Raw genomic sequence first — 17,320 nt, forward strand, 5'->3', positions numbered from 1 at the left:
TCTAACTGAATAACAACTTGTGGAGGATGGTTCTGGATTGATATCAGAAACCATGCTTTTTGCGGGATATTTGTAGCTATTGTTTGAAGACACAATACCCCATAGCAAAAGTGGAGACACTGAATTGTAGAAGACAGTTCTAACATTGTTTCTCTGACAAAGATGTAAAGGTGATATGTTTTGTTCACAGTGGAATGTATTGAAACACCCAAGAGGCTATTAACCTAGATTCCTGTGATTTAGGAAGGAAAATCTGTGTCACTCCAGTCTACTTTGATGAGTTAGTCATGGAAGAGCTCCTCTTGCATCATCTTTCAAAACAGTCAACACCAAGAACCATGACAACTGGCCATGGTGACGGTGACACTCTACTGGGTTATAACGTAATCCAGGCCCATGTCGATCATTCATAGAGTAGGTCAATTAAAGTAGATGTAACACCCAGTTGGTCATGTGCCTGACGGTTGGCCTTGGTGGAGAAGGCAAGGCCATATGGTGGGCTTCCGAGTGGCGCAGCGGTCTAAGGCACTGCATCTCAGTGCTAGAGGCGTCACTACAGACCCTGGTTAGATTCCAGGCTGTATCACAACCGGCCGTGATTGATAGTCCCATATGGCGGTGCACAATTGGCCCAGCATCGTCCGGGTTTGGCCGGGGTAGTCCATCATTGTAAATAAACATTTGTTCTTAATAACGGACTTGCCTCGTTCAATAAAAAGTATGGGACAGTGACAAATCACGTAGGTGACAATCTTGTGCCATATAAGGTGTTTTACATGATGTCTGAGAGGTCATCGAATATTCCCCGTTTTTGAACATCATGTGACTTTCAAACTTTGTGTATGACAAGTTACCCAACGTTACTTTGGATGTGTGAATGTCTCCGTCTTCCCTTTCAGAGTTGTGAATGTCTCTGTCTTCCCTTTCAGAGTTGTGATGTCCAGACTCAGACAGAGGAGCAGCAGGGTTCTGAGGGGGGGAGACAGGAGCAGGGTTCTGAGGGGGGGAGACAGGAGCAGGGTTCTGAGGGGGGGAGACAGGAGCAGGGTTCTGAGGGGGGGAGACAGGAGCAGGGTTCTGAGGGGGAGAGACAGGAGCAGGGTGCTGAGGGGGGGAGACAGGAGCAGGGTGCTGTGAGGGGGAGACAGGAGCAGGGTGCTGTGAGGGGGAGACAGGAGCAGGGTGCTGAGGGGGGGAGACAGGAGCAGGGTTCTGAGGGGGGGAGACAGGAACAGGGTGCTGAGGAGGGGAAGCAGCAGCCAGGCTCTGACATGATCTACACCATAGAGGATGTCCCACCGTGGTACCTCTGCATTCTACTGGGCCTCCAGGTACACAAATACACACACTCTCACAAACACTCTCACACACACACTCACACATTCTCTCACACACTCTCTCACACATACACTCTCACACACTCACTCACAATCTCTCACAAACACTCACAAACTCTCTCACACACACACTCTCTCACACACACACTCTCTCACACACTCTCTGACACACTCTCTGACACACACACACTCTCTCACACACACACACACTCTCTCACACACTCTCTGACACACTCTCTCACACACACACACACACTCTCTGACACACACTCACTCACTCACTCACACTCTCTCTCTCTCTCTCTCTCTCTCTCTCACACACTTAGTTTTCATGAATGGTTTTCTCACTCCACCTTTCTATCAGTAATTGTTTCTTCTTCTCTTTTGTGCGCTCCTTCCCCAATTGTATCTCTCCCCCTCCCTCCCTCTGTTCACCCCCCTCCCTCTCTCTCCTACTCTCTCTCCCCCTCCCTCTGTCCCTACTCTCTCTCCCCCCTCCCTCTGTCCCCCCCCCCACCCCTCCTCTCTCTCTCCATGGTGATTAACACTGTGTCTTTAATCACAGCACTACCTAACGTGTTTCAGCGGGACCATCGCTGTGCCCTTCCTGCTGGCGGAGGCCATGTGTGTGGGACAAGACCAGTACACGGTCAGTCAGCTGGTGGGAACCATCTTCACCTGCGTGGGAATCACCACAATCATTCAGACCACATTTGGAATCAGGTACGTGTGTGTGTATGTATGTGCGTGTCTTAAATTACAGGCCTCACTCATCTTTTTAAGTGGGAGAACTTGCACAATTGGTGGCTGACTAAATACTTTTTTGCCCCACTGTATGTGCGTGTCTTCTAATGCTTTGGAATGCATTGTGTAACATATTTTATCTTCTATGTTTAGGTTACCTCTTTTTCAGGCCAGTGCTTTTGCCTTCCTCATCCCTGCCCAAGCCATCTTAGGGCTGGATAGATGGAAATGTCCCCCTAAAGGTGCACCACTCAGTCCCATCCTATGTCAGAAGAATATGGCCCAATCAAAGACAGAACCTCACTAATGTGCTATTGTGTCTGTCTTTCATCAGAGGAGATTTATGGGAACTGGAGTCTTCCTCTGAACACCTCACACATCTGGCACCCAAGGATAAGAGAGGTACTTCCTGCCTCTTGTCACTGGGCCTCCATCTTGGGGTCCATCTTTTTGAACTGTAGCATCTCTCACTTTGATTGACATTATCAGAGACATCATGTAGACATAACTAGGAGCCAGGGTTTGTGTGGGTCAGGTCAAATGGTGGTCCTAGACATACAGTGGGGCAAAAAAAGTATTTAGTCAGCCACCAATTGTGTAAGTTCTCCCACTTAAAAAGATGAGAGAGGCCTGTAATTTTCATCATAGGTACACTTCAACTATGACAGACAAAATTAGAAAAATAATCCAGGAAATCACATTGTAGGATTTTTAATGAATTTATTTGCAAATTATGGTGGAAAATAAGTATTTGGTCACCTACAAACAAGCAAGATTTCTGGCTCTCACAGACCTGCAACTTTTTCTTTAAGAGGCTCCTCTGTCCTCCACCTGTTAATGGCACCTGTTTGTTATCAGTATAAAAGACACCTGTCCACAACCTCAAACGGTCACACTCCAAACTCCACTATGGCCAAGACCAAAGAGCTGTCAAAGGACACCAGAAACAGAAATTGTAGACCTGCATCAGGCTGGGATGACTGAATCTGCAACAGGTAAGCAGCTTGGTTTGAAGAAATCAACTGTGGGAGCAATTATTAGGAAATGGAAGACATACAAGACCACTGATAATCTCCCTCGATCTGGGGCTCCACGCAAGATCTCACTCATTCACTAGGGGACCTAGTGAATGACCTGCAGAGAGCTGGGACCAAAGTAACAAAGCCTACCATCAGTAACACACTACGCAGCCAGGGACTCAAATCCTGCAGTGCCAGACGTGTCCCCCTGCTTAAGCCAGTACATGTCCAGGCCCGTCTGAAGTTTGCTAGAGAGCATTTGGATGATCCAGAAGAAGATTGGGAGAATGTCATATGGTCAGATGAAACCAAAATATAATTTTTTGGTAAAAACTCAACTCGTCATGTTTGGAGGACAAAGAATGCTGAGTTGCATCTAAAGAACACCATTCTGAAATTACAGGCCTCTCTCATCTTTTTAAGTGGGAGAACTTGCACAATTGGTGGCTGACTAAATACTTTTTTGCCCCACTGTAGCTAATGATAATAACAGTCATGACCCTCTCCCCACTGTCTCCCCCCCGTAGATCCAGGGTGCCATCATAGCGTCCAGTGTGGTTGAGGTGGTCATCGGGCTGGTGGGTCTCCCTGGTCTCCTGCTGGACTACATCGGGCCCCTGACCGTCACCCCCACCGTGTCCCTCATCGGCCTGTCTGTATTCCAGACCGCTGGGGACAGAGCCGGTTCTCACTGGGGCCTCTCAGCACTGTAAGAGCACAATCCATCCTCGCTTCTTCTCTGTAATGTATCCTCCTCCCAGGTTTCTCTCTCCTCTCTCCATCTGATCCTCCCAGGTTTCTCTCTCCTCTCTCCATCTGATCCTCCCAGGTTTCTCTCTCCTCTCTCCATCTGATCCTCCCAGGTTTCTCTCTCCTCTCTCCACCTGGTTCTCCCAGGTTTCTCTCTGCTCTCTCCATCTGATCCTCCCAGGTTTCTCTCTGCTCTCTCCATCTGATCCTCCCAGGTTTCTCTCTCCTCTCTCCATCTGATCCTCCCAGGTTTCTCTCTCCTCTCTCCATCTGATCCTCCCAGGTTTCTCTCTCCTCTCTCCATCTGATCCTCCCAGGTTTCTCTCCATCTGATCCTCCCAGGTTTCTCTCTCCTCTCTCCATCTGATCCTCCCAGGTTTCTCTCTCCTCTCTCCATCTGATCCTCCCAGGTTTCTCTCTCCATCTGATCCTCCCAGGTTTCTCTCTCCTCTCTCCATCTGATCCTCCCAGGTTTCTCTCTCCTCTCTCCATCTGATCCTCCCAGGTTTCTCTCTCCTCTCTCCATCTGATCCTCCCAGGTTTCTCTCTGCTCTCTCCATCTGATCCTCCCAGGTTTCTCTCTGCTCTCTCCATCTGATCCTCCCAGGTTTCTCTCTCCTCTCTCCATCTGATCCTCCCAGGTTTCTCTCTCCTCTCTCCATCTGATCCTCCCAGGTTTCTCTCTCCTCTCTCCATCTGATCCTCCCAGGTTTCTCTCTCCTCTCTCCATCTGATCCTCCCAGGTTTCTCTCTCCTCTCTCCATCTGATCCTCCCAGGTTTCTCTCTCCTCTCTCCATCTGATCCTCCCAGGTTCCTCTCTCCTCTCCATCTGATCCTCCCAGGTTTCTCTCTCCTCTCTCCATCTGATCCTCCCAGGTTTCTCTCTCCTCTCTCCATCTGATCCTCCCAGGTTTCTCTCTCCATCTGATCCTCCCAGGTTTCTCTCTCCATCTGATCCTCCCAGGTTTCTCTCTCCTCTCTCCATCTGATCCTCCCAGGTTTCTCTCTCCATCTGATCCTCCCAGGTTTCTCTCTCCATCTGATCCTCCCAGGTTTCTCTCTCCTCTCTCCATCTGATCCTCTCCTCTCATGATTTGACACTTGAGATCCATCTATGTTGTCCTGAGTTGTATTATTGTGTGTGGTATGTTGTTCTTACCGCTCTTCCTCACTTCTTTTGTTTAAATGGTTTACCTTGTTTTGGGCTTGAGACTCTTTATCGTCTTACGTCGAGGACAATTTGTAATCTAATAACTTACTGTTAACGTAATTACTTTGTCCCTGTTTCATGTCTTTTATTGGGTTATGATGTAACAATATCACTGCCTCTCCCCAGGTCCATCTTCCTCATCGTGCTGTTCGCTCAGTATCTGAGGAACTGGTCCTTCCCTCTCCCCTCCTACAACAGAAAGAAAGGCTTCAGCACTGCCAGGGTTCAGATCTTTAAGATGTTCCCGGTTAGAACCAACACACCACACCCCTGTCTCACAGGGATGTCAGAAAGCTATAGTAATAAGATGTTCTCATGTGGGGTATGACCTATTGTTAAATAAATCAGGCTAATCATTCACGGCACATCGTGTCATACAAATCTTGAGCGGTTATAAGAGAGTCTGAGGCACATTTTACTGCAGTGCTCTCTATGCTACTGCCTTAGTGAGTGCTGCTAGACATGTGGTGGGGACACTGTCAGGCTATAGAAATGACTCACTGTGATAGACAGACACAGACCACAGGGATCAAGTCACCGTTATGTTAATGCCAAGAATTAGCTTTCTGATGGAAATGGCTGTAAAATAAAATAGAAATATGACACAGACCAGGCACGTCCAAAATGATAACTTGGAATCTTGGAGTCTCGGAATCCCTATGATTCCGTTATATGACATGTTATGTTGTTCCCCTGTTCTTTCTGTGTTCAGATCATCATGGCCATCATGTTGGTGTGGTTGCTATGTTACATCCTGACTCTGACCGATGTGCTGCCCAGTGACCCCAGCCAGTACGGACAGAAGGCACGCACAGACGCCCGCGGTGACATCATGACCCTCTCCCCCTGGTTCCGGGTCCCCTAACCCTGTAAGAGACCAGCATTACCTCCACTGTCTCACACACAGGGGGCAGTTTGGACACACGAGCTAGATCAAGGATCAAGTGAAGAAAGCAGATGACACGGATCATTTATATGTCACTTTAGAATGACCTTGTATATCATTTTAAATGGGGAAATGATCTGAGTTGTCATCTATTTGCATTGACTTTCATCTTGCTGCATAGGAGGAGGATTCAGACGTGTGGTGTTTGTGTGTCTCTGATAGGTCAGTGGGGGTTGCCCACGGTGACCATCGCTGGGGTGCTGGGCATGTTCAGCGCCACACTAGCTGGCATCGTAGAGTCTATCGGGGACTATTACGCCTGTGCCCGCCTCTCAGGGGCACCTCCTCCACCTGTCCATGCCATCAACAGGTGAGCATCAGTCTTCTACACCGGGGGTTAGACTTCTAACATGGACCTAAGGCTCTGACAGGGACCTGTGTTCTTAAATGTCTTCTTATTGTCAAGCATCAGTTCCCTGTGTTGACGTATGTGTGTGTCATGTCTTTCCCGTACCAGGGGTATCTTCACAGAGGGGGTGTGCTGTATTATAGCAGGACTGCTGGGTACAGGAAATGGCTCCACCTCCTCCAGTCCCAACATTGGAGTTCTGGGAATCACTAAGGTAAGGAAGCTTAGCCCCTCAACTAGTTTTGACTAGATGGGAATACAGCTTATGACAAAATTGACTTTTTGTAGCAGGTTCGGAAGAACTTACGCAGCATGTTAGGAGAATTAACGTAGCTGGTTAGGAGAATTAGGTTAAGGTTAGGAAAAGGGTTAGCTAACATGCTAAACGTTTCAACTTTTTGATGTAAATTTGACATAAGTTGTACGCTGTCTAAATATGGCCCCGTCAGCCCCTCCCCAGCTTGTTCTCAGACATGTTGTCTTTAATCTATGTAATGAAAAACGCCAATGTAGATATGTAATCTCAAGCTGTCTAGTTCGAGTTGGAATCGGCAAAATGATATTTTTGAAACAGATGAAGGCTTATTTACATGATCTCCAGTGCAAGTGCTTTGTCACAATGCAAATCGATTGGCCACCCCACATAGCCTGGTTCCTCTCTAGGTTTCTTCCTAGGTTCTGGCCTTTCTAGGGAGTTTTTCCTAGCCACCGTGCTTCTACACATGCATTACTTGCTGTTTTGGGGTTTTAGGCTGGGTTTCTGTACAGCACTTTGAGATATCAGCTGATGTACGAAGGGCTATATAAATAGATTTGATTTGATTGTTATTATTGGCACATGATTATTAGCTAAAGGTCTGCTCATCTTTACATGAACTGTTTTATGTTAATCATTATATTTAAACAATGAGCTGATACCGGAGGTTGCACAGTTCACATGGAGTCACGTTGTACAACGTCTCTCTCTACACACAGGTGGGAAGCAGGAGGGTCGTGCAATATGGAGCAGCCATAATGTTCCTGTTAGGAACTGTGGGGAAATTCACTGCCCTCTTTGCATCGCTGCCTGACCCCATTCTAGGTGGCATGTTCTGCACCTTGTTCGGTGAGTCACTGACCTTCTAACAGAGAACTCACATACAGCGTCATCTCTCAATTCAATTCAACTCAATTCAATTCACGGGGCTTTATTGGCATGGGAAACATGTGTTAACATTGCCAAAGCAAGTGAAGTAGATAATAAACAAAAGTAAAATATACAATAGAAATGAACTGTAAATATTACACTCAGAGAAGTTCCAAAAGAATAAAGACATTTCAAATGTCATATTATGTATATATACAGTGTTGTTACGATGTGCAAATGGTTAAAGTACAAAAGATAAAATAAATAAACATAAATATGGGTTGTATTTACAATGGTGGTTGTTATTCACTAGTAGCCCTTTTGTGGCAACAGGTCACAAATCTTGCTGCTGTGATGGCACACTGTGGAATTGTATGTCTCTCTCTACCCCACCAGGGGGCAGTATGATCAGCGAAAGCTCACCTCTATTTGAGAAGGGATGAGGAAATACTGTATGTCTCAAGCTAGAAACCCAGGTAACAATAAGACAATAATAACCTGATCCAGTCCTCTGTTGTTGGTGTCTATGCCCTGCAGGTATGATCACGGCTGTGGGCTTGTCCAACCTGCAGAGTGTAGACCTCAACTCCTCTAGGAATCTCTTTGTCCTCGGCTTCTCCATGTTCTTTGGCCTAATGTTGCCCAATTACCTAGACATGCATCCCGGCTGCATCCAAACAGGTGGGCTGCACATTGAAAAGGTTTTTACTTATATGAAAAGACATCTCCATCTTAAGAGGAAGTGTAGGAGTGGCTTTAGAGAGTTTACAGTGTGTACAGTTAGACTGTCATCAAGCTTTAGTATGGATTATTATGTCGATGTTATGAATAATGATTAGGATAATTCATTTGGTAATGTATATTGTATTGCCCTCCTCAGGAGTTGCAGAGGTGGATCAAATCCTCACAGTGCTCCTGACCACGGAGATGTTTGTTGGAGGCTTCCTGGCGTTTACGTTGGATAACACCATCCCAGGTATGCGTGCTGTGTGAGAATGTGAAACCTCATCTCATTAACAGGAGCTACCAGTCACCTTGTCACACACTGATCAAAGAGATCATCAGTTGTGTTTGTTTATGTGACACCACAATAGCACTATGGGACACATCAATCTTTCAATTTTTGCGCAACCGTTGCCTGTAACAACCAATGTTTGTTTATGTGGCATTGTGTGTGTGTGTGTTTATGTGTATGTGTGTACGGTTTCAACAGGCACCAGGAGGGAGAGAGGGCTGCTGCACTGGAAGGCAGATGAGAGCATGGGGGGAAGCTCAGCGAACATGCGTACTTATGACTTCCCTATTGGAATGAGCTGCGTTAGGAAAGTCAGCTTCCTGCGCTATCTACCCATCTGCCCCAGTTTCCGAGGCTTCGTGCGATGCAGACGGAAGGACAGCATGCAGGAAAACATGGAGGAGGAATTAAGAGAGAGGAATGAGAGTTTACGCATGGACACAACAATTACCTTGGCCTTCACTAAAGTATAGTAACCCTGCAATGATTCATCTTTAAGATCATTTTATACTGAGCTGTATTTTTCACAGCTGTTTATATTGTTTTTGGACACTTACAGTTGTAATTGAAAAAAATGCACTGTCTGCAATTGGGAAACAGGGAGTATGAACACTGACTGGGCAAAAATGATGCCGATGTTGTATAACGATGTTGCATTTATGAAACTGGAATGTTATTTACCAGAGCACATTTCTCACCACGTTGATTTGGGAAGTTTGTCTACTGTCCCCATTTTTCTCCTCACCACTACCACCTTACAACATTCTGTTTCTAAGTTAAAGAACAAAAGAGTCCTGTATTCAGATGCATACTGACCTTATTGTACTGTATGTAGACTGTATTGAAGAAGCAGAGACAACATTAACAGTGTTTATTTAGTAAGTCTTTATCGTGTACAAAATTATAAGTAAAGATAGTGTATCGCTTCTGATGATCTGAACTCAAAACACACGTGAGGTTATGCAAAAACATACATGATATAAAACTAAAGGATAATTAAGGAAAGAATTCATTTTTTTGACTGTCAAATGTTTGTTTACATTATTAAGTGTTACAGTAACATGTTAAAACAGACGAATGATAGTAGAGAAGTCTATCAACTGATTTACAATTTGACAAAGTGCCGTAAGATAGAAAACCCACAGGCTTCGATGTCAAGTTAACATGGTAATTGTACTGTGCTATTATCTGAGAGACTGAACCATGAAACGACACTGTGCTATTAACTGCGAGACTGAACCATGAAACGACACTGTGCTATTAACTGAGAGACTGAACCATGAAACGACACTGTGCTATTAACTGAGAGACTGAACCATGAAACGACACTGTGCTATTAACTGAGAGAGACTGAACCATGAAACGACACTGTACTATTATCTGAGACTAAACCATGAAACGACACTGTGCTATTATCTGAGACTAAACCATGAAACGACACTGTGCTATTAACTGAGAGACTGAACCATGAAACGACACTGTACTATTATCTGAGACTAAACCATGAAACGACACTGTGCTATTAACTGAGAGACTGAACCATGAAACGACACTGTGCTATTAACTGAGACTGAACCATGAAACGACACTGTGCTATTATCTGAGACTGAACCATGAAACGACACTGTGCTATTAACTGAGAGAGACTGAACCATGAAACGACACCACTGTACTATTATCTGAGAGACTGAACCATGAAACGACACTGTGCTATTAACTGAGACTGAACCATGAAACGACACTGTGCTATTAACTGAGAGAGACTGAACCATGAAACGACACTGTGCTATTAACTGAGACTGAACCATGAAACGACACTGTGCTATTATCTGACAGACTGAACCATGAAACGACACTGTGCTATTAACTGAGACTGAACCATGAAACGACACTGTGCTATTATCTGACAGACTGAACCATGAAACGACACTGTGCTATTATCTGAGACTGAACCATGAAACGACACTGTGCTATTATCTGAGACTGAACCATGAAACGACACTACTATTAACTGAGAGACTGAACCATGAAACGACACTGTGCTATTAACTGAGACTGAACCATGAAACGACACTGTGCTATTATCTGAGACTGAACCATGAAACGACACTGTGCTATTATCTGAGAGACTGAACCATGAAATGACACTGTGCTATTATCTGAGACTGAACCATGAAACGACACTGTGCTATTAACTGAGAGACTGAACCATGAAACGACACTGTGCTAATAACTGAGAGACTGAACCATGAAACGACACTGTACTTATCTGAGACTGAACCATGAAACGACACTGTAGTATTAAATGAGACTGAACCATGAAACGACACTGTGCTATTAACTGAGACTGAACCATGAAATGACACTGTGCTATTAACTGAGAGAGACTGAACCATGAAACGACACTGTACTATTATCTGAGAAACTGAACCATGAAACGACACTGTGCTATTAACTGAGAGACTGAACCATGAAACGACACTGTGCTATTAACTGAGAGACTGAACCATGAAACGACACTGTGCTATTAACTGAGAGACTGAACCATGAAACGACACCACTGTACTATTATCTGAGACTAAACCATGAAACGACACTGTGCTATTAACTGAGAGACTGAACCATGAAACGACACTGTGCTATTAACTGAGACTAAACCATGAAACGACACTGTGCTATTAACTGAGACTAAACCATGAAACGACACTGTGCTATTAACTGAGAGACTGAACCATGAAACGACACTGTGCTATTAACTGAGAGACTGAACCATGAAACGACACTGTGCTATTAACTGAGACTGAACCATGAAACGACACTGTGCTATTAACTGAGACTGAACCATGAAACGACACTGTGCTATTAACTGAGACTGAACCATGAAACGACACTGTGCTATTAACTGAGACTGAACCATGAAACGACACTGTGCTATTAACTGAGACTGAACCATGAAACGACACTGTGCTATTAACTGAGACTGAACCATGAAACGACACTGTACTATCAACTGAGACTGAACCATGAAACAACACTGTGCTATTAACTGAGACTGAACCATGAAATGACACTGTACTATTAACTGAGAGAGACTGAACCATGAAACGACACTGTACTATTATCTGAGAGACTGAACCATGAAATGACACTGTGCTATTATCTGAGACTGAACCATGAAACGACACTGTGCTATTATCTGAGAGACTGAACCATGAAACGACACTGTACTATTATCTGAGAGACTGAACCATGAAATGACACTGTGCTATTATCTGAGACTGAACCATGAAACGACACTGTGCTATTATCTGACAGACTGAACCATGAAACGACACTGTGCTATTAACTGAGACTGAACCATGAAATGACACTGTACTATTAACTGAGACTGAACCATGAAACGACACTGTGCTATTATCTGAGACTGAACCATGAAACGACACTGTGCTATTATCTGACAGACTGAACCATGAAACGACACTGTGCTATTAACTGAGACTGAACCATGAAACGACACTGTGCTATTATCTGAGAGACTGAACCATGAAACGACACTGTGCTATTATCTGACAGACTGAACCATGAAACGACACTGTGCTATTAACTGAGACTGAACCATGAAATGACACTGTACTATTAACTGAGACTGAACCATGAAACGACACTGTGCTATTAACTGAGACTGAACCATGAAACGACACTGTGCTATTAACTGAGACTGAACCATGAAACGACATTGTACAGATTGGAAGACTGTGACACGGGTGTGACCTCTAGAAGTGATTCTAAAAAGGTGCAAACCAAGAGGCCAGGATCTATTGATCTATCAAGGAAGCACAGGATCCGTATATTTATGACTGTTCATGATTGATTTCACTGTGACATCATGAAAGAGTTTTAATTTAAATTTCCCTTCCATATTACTCTGAGCCTTTGTCTGTCAGAGTCTCTGTCAATAGCGCCCATTGGGGTCTCCCTGGCGATTAGTTTGTAATCTGACGACAGCTGCCCTCTCGCTTTGTTCAGGTCACGCTCTTCAAGTAAACAATGGTACGATGGAAAAGACAACAAAAGCTTATGCAGGTCATAGGGAAAATGTGATCCTATCAAACTTTGTTGTTATTTTTAGAAAACATTTCACTCAGTGTAAAAAAATATCGACCACTAAAAATTGAATTTCTACATTTCTCCTTTGAAATTTGGAAAAATATAATCTGTGTTTTTTTTAAGAATGTGTTGTTCTATCTATATTACACAACTAGACATGAAAAACGTTACCACCAACAACAAAGAAACAGTTTGTTTACGTTATAAAAATAATAGAAGATCATCAGGTATCTGCCCACAAATACACATTGTCAGTAGGAAAGGGAAGAGGAGTGTTCATGGAACCAGGGGTAAACACACTATGCATTTTAGGGATGCAAAACAACACATACAGTGCTTTCAGAATGTAGTCATACCCCATTGACTAATTCCACTTTTTATGTTGCGATACAGCCTGAATTAGATTTTTTTTTTAAGTTAGATTTTTTTCCACTGGCCTACACACAATACCCCATAGTATCAAAATGGAATTATGTTTCTCGAATTTTTTTAAACAAATTAATAGAATTTAAAAAAATTAAATGCTGAAATGTCTTGAGTCATTAACTATTCAACCCCTTTGTTATGGCAAATTAGTTGAGTAAGTAAAAATGTGCTTAACAAGTTACATAATAAGTTGCATGGACTCTGTGTGCAATAATAGTGTTTAACATGATTTTTGAACGACTACCTCATCTCTGTAACACATACAATTATCTGTAAGGTCCCTCAGTCGAGCAGTGAATTTCAAACACAGATTCAACCAGAAAGATCGGGGAGTTTTTCCAATGCCTCGCAAATAACTGCACCTATTGGTAAATGACATTGAATTTCTTTGGATGGTGTATCAATATAGTCAGTCACTACAAAGATACAGGCCTCCTTCCTAACTCAGTTGCCAGACAGGAAGGAAACCCGCTCAGGGATTTCACCATGAAGCCAATGGTGACTTTAAAACAGTTACAGAGTTTAAAGGCTGTGATTGGAGAAAACTTAGGGTGGATCAACAACAGTGTAGTCACTCCACAATATTAACCTAAATGACAGAGTGAAAAGAAGGAAGCTTGTACAGATTAAAAATATTCCAAAACATGCATCCTGTTTGTAACAAGAACTAAAGTAATACTGCAAAAAAATGTGGCAAACCAATTAACATTTTGTCCTGAATACAAAGTGTTATGTTTGGGGAAAATCCAATGCAATACATTACTGAGTACCACTCTCCATATTTTCAAGCATACTGGTGGCAGCATCATGTACTGGGTATGCTTATAATCATTAAGGACTGGGGAGTTTTCAGGTTAAAAAATAACCTGAATGGCACTAAGCACAGGCAAACTCCTAGAGGAAAACCTGGTTCAGTCTGTTTTCCACCAGACACTGGGAGATGAATTCACCATTCAGCAGGACAATAACCTAAAACACAAGGCCAAGTCAACACTGGAGTTGCTTACCAAGACAACACTGAATGTTCCTGAGTGGCCGAGTTGCAGTTTTGACTTAAATGTACTTGAAAACCTGTGGCAAGATCTGAAAATGGTTGTCTAGCAATGATCAACAACCAACTTGACAGAGTTTGAAGAATGTTGAAAAGAATAATGGGCAAATGTTGCACAATCCAGGTGTGCAACGCTCTTAGAGGCTTACCCAGAAAGACTCACAGCAGTAATCACTGCCAAAGGTGATTCTAACATGTATTGACTCAGGGGTGTAAATACGTATGTAAATGAGATTTCAATAAATTAGCATATGTTTTCATTTTTGTTATTATGGGGTATTGTGTGTACATGGTTGAGAATTATTATTATTTTTCATCCAGCCTAACACAACCAAATGCGGAATAAGTCAAGGGGCATGAATACTTTCTGACGGACTGTATATTAGCAGCCCTCTGTTCTCTCTCACAGATATATGATGATGTCAAGTCCTGGTATTTCTAATCTTAATCGGTATTGTCAGGTGTCTCCGAATCAGAGACGAGACACTGATTTTAATGACTATGATTGATACGCAATATTTACTCAACCTGACAGTATGTAGCTAAAACTGTCTGATCTATCACTGGGTAGCCTTGGGTGGCTTACCCACACAGTCCATACTCCCTGGATAGGGCAGTGTGCAGTCATGTGATAGTGTTCTGCTGTCACAGACCGGTAGACGTCTCAGGGCCCGGTGTGAGGCATCCCCTGTGGATGAGCCTGAACAGAGAAGCACTGTGGGGTGTACATGGCTGGGAATTGCAGTGAGTGGCAGGGCATTGCATACACTGGTGGCAGTACTGCAGTAGGCACCGTCTGCTGTGGCAGCAGCACTTCAACGTACTGGCAGGTCTCTGGATCGAACAGCATCTTGCGCTGTGGCTGAGGGGGAAGTTGGGGAACGTCGACATAGAAACATCTCCCTGTCTCCGGGTCGATCAGCATGTGTCGGGGTCCCTGTCCGTAAACCTGACCTCCAGCCATCTCAGGGTACACCAGGCCTGCACTGCTCTGCCTGTATTCTGTGCTGAATGGGGCCATGAAACCCTGTGTGCTGCACAGGTACTGCTGTTGTTGTGTTTCTGGGGAGGGCATTTTGATTTCTCCATTCCCTGCTGGCTGCCGGGGGGCGTATTTTTCTTCGCTCAGCAGTTGGAATGGCAGGTTTTGAAGGGAAGGCTGCATCAGTACAGGGGCCTGTATGAAACTCATCTTTCCTTCATGGGTGTGGATTGTGTGGCAGCTCATTGGGTTGGCTGGATAAAAGAAGGAAGACGTCAGCGTCTTTGGAGTCCCAGTGGTGTTGAGCCGTACACAGGCAGGGGATGGTGTGCAAGGGAGTGTAGTTTGAGCCTGGTATCTGGGAGGTGGGCCCTGAATTTGGTTGTTATCCTTGACACTGGAACACTGATACTGTTCTGGCTGGTATGCTGCTGATGAGTAATAAGTTGGAACTGCAGTAAAACTATTTGCTGCTTGTGGTGATTTCTGTTTGCCATTGGTGGTGCCTGTCCTTTCACACTGTCGCTGATTACACTTACTAGGGAGCTCCACTGAAGACCAGGTCTGCCGGGGCATCTCTGCTCTGTTTGGGTATTTTGACGTTGAATCAGATTGGTTGATGTGAGGTTGGCTGCCTCTTCTCCCAAAAGGTTTTACAAGACTTTGGGGTGTGACATGTGTAAATCCAGTGTTAGAAATTATGTCTTGTGATTCATGGAGAGCTGTGGCTTTGGTTACAAATCCCTTCGGGGCGGTGTAAAGCAAAGTTGTATCCACAACCTTCAGAGGTGCCGGAGGGGACACTTTCGTCACAAACAGCTTTTCATCAGGCCTGGCTGCTCTGACCCCACAGGCCTCTCTGTGGCTGACCTGGTCATATGTAGACTGCTGATAGAAGGATGGGGGTCTGTCCTCTTGTCCCGAAACAGTGTCCCCTACATTTTTGAAAGACAGGTTGTAGGTATTTTTCACCAGCCTCCTCACATCCCTCACAACATGCACTGGAGCCATGGCTTTAAGTGTCCCCAGGTTCCCAAATGGTCCCAGGAACTGTACATCTCCCCTGTCCCCTGGCTCTATCACCTTTCCTGATAAACCTTCACGAATGAGTGGCTGCTGCCTGTCTTGACTTCCCCAGAGTATATCAGTCCTCTGTAGTGCCTTAGGCAGGGGGTTCTGTTGTTTATGGACCCCCTCCCCTCTGTTGCATTCCTCTGGTGTGTTTTTCACCAGCGTCTGTTTGCCTCCAGTTCTACTTGAACCAGAACAACATGTGCTCCTTTTTTTGCCTCTTGCTGAGTCACAGGATAGTCTGTCCCCAGGGCTCCGGTTAGCGTACGGTAGAGCCCCATTCCTGGGGTTTTGCCGTTCTATTTCCTCACTCTCTAGAGCGGTGGCTATTCCAGCCCTCTTAGTGAACGTCCTCTGAAACTCTGACCCTCCAAAGCTGCTCACCAGAGGAATTGAGTTCTGTTTGTAAAGCAGCTTTTGGTGTGTTTTGGCACTTGCAACCTGATGATATTGGATCGAGTTACTCTGTCTATGTGAATCCACAGAGCTCATATCAGTGGTGTTGTTCCCTTTGACTGCCAGAGGGCTCTGGTGACAGTCCTTAACGTTGTTCTGGACTTCTGCAGATGCGAAGGCTACTTCTTTCACTTCAGAGTTTTGAAGATTCTGCTCCAACTGCATCTTCTTTGACAGGACACTCTTAATGATACATGAGGCCATTTTGGTTTTTGTGGAGGTCTCGTCCAGGGAAACGGACTTCTGGAGCCTCTGCTTTCTCTCTGCCCGAGTTGTCTTGTTCTCCGACTCCATCCCATGTGACTCCCGGTGAAAGGCAGCCGGGGTGCTGTGCTGACGCATGAACACGTCCCTGCGGTGGCTGACTGTACAGGGTGTACATCGGCCTTCATCTGTCACCTCGCCTTTGTCGCTGTCTTGTGATTCCGCCGTGTCCCGTCTCTTGAGTTGGATTTGCCTCTTGGGAACGGTTTTCGCCCCCCCTCTGTACACCTCCCCTTGGTTTTCCATAGCCACATCAATGCATTCGAAGCTGCCGGTTTCTAAGCATGCTGTTGTGCTTCGGATGTTAGCTGACCCAACCGAAGACAGCTGGAGGGAGATATCATCTTCTGACCAGTCACTGACTGTAGACGTTTGGGTCGAGGACCTACAGCTGGAGCTGTAGACATCCAAGTAGTCTGTCTGGGGGCAGTAGTATTTGCTGAAGGCCAGGTCTCTGTCAGCCTCG

General features: G+C 44.8%; 1 protein-coding gene across 1 annotated transcript; it reads left to right on the top strand.

The window, feature by feature from the left end:
* The first annotated feature begins 1,172 nt into the window (after positions 1-1,172).
* On the top strand, positions 1,173-9,502 carry LOC110534852 (solute carrier family 23 member 1). The gene is given in 13 exon segments (XM_036989640.1): positions 1,173-1,331; positions 1,903-2,060; positions 2,235-2,323; positions 2,416-2,483; positions 3,628-3,809; positions 5,188-5,308; positions 5,774-5,930; positions 6,170-6,317; positions 6,465-6,570; positions 7,332-7,461; positions 8,020-8,163; positions 8,363-8,458; positions 8,696-9,502. Coding segments are annotated over 13 exon segments (1,734 nt in total). The 5' UTR covers positions 1,173-1,271; the 3' UTR covers positions 8,971-9,502.
* The last annotated feature ends 7,818 nt before the right edge of the window (positions 9,503-17,320 follow it).

Source organism: Oncorhynchus mykiss, chromosome 10 (assembly GCF_013265735.2).
Source record: "Oncorhynchus mykiss isolate Arlee chromosome 10, USDA_OmykA_1.1, whole genome shotgun sequence".
Taxonomy (NCBI): Eukaryota; Metazoa; Chordata; class Actinopteri; order Salmoniformes; family Salmonidae; genus Oncorhynchus; species Oncorhynchus mykiss.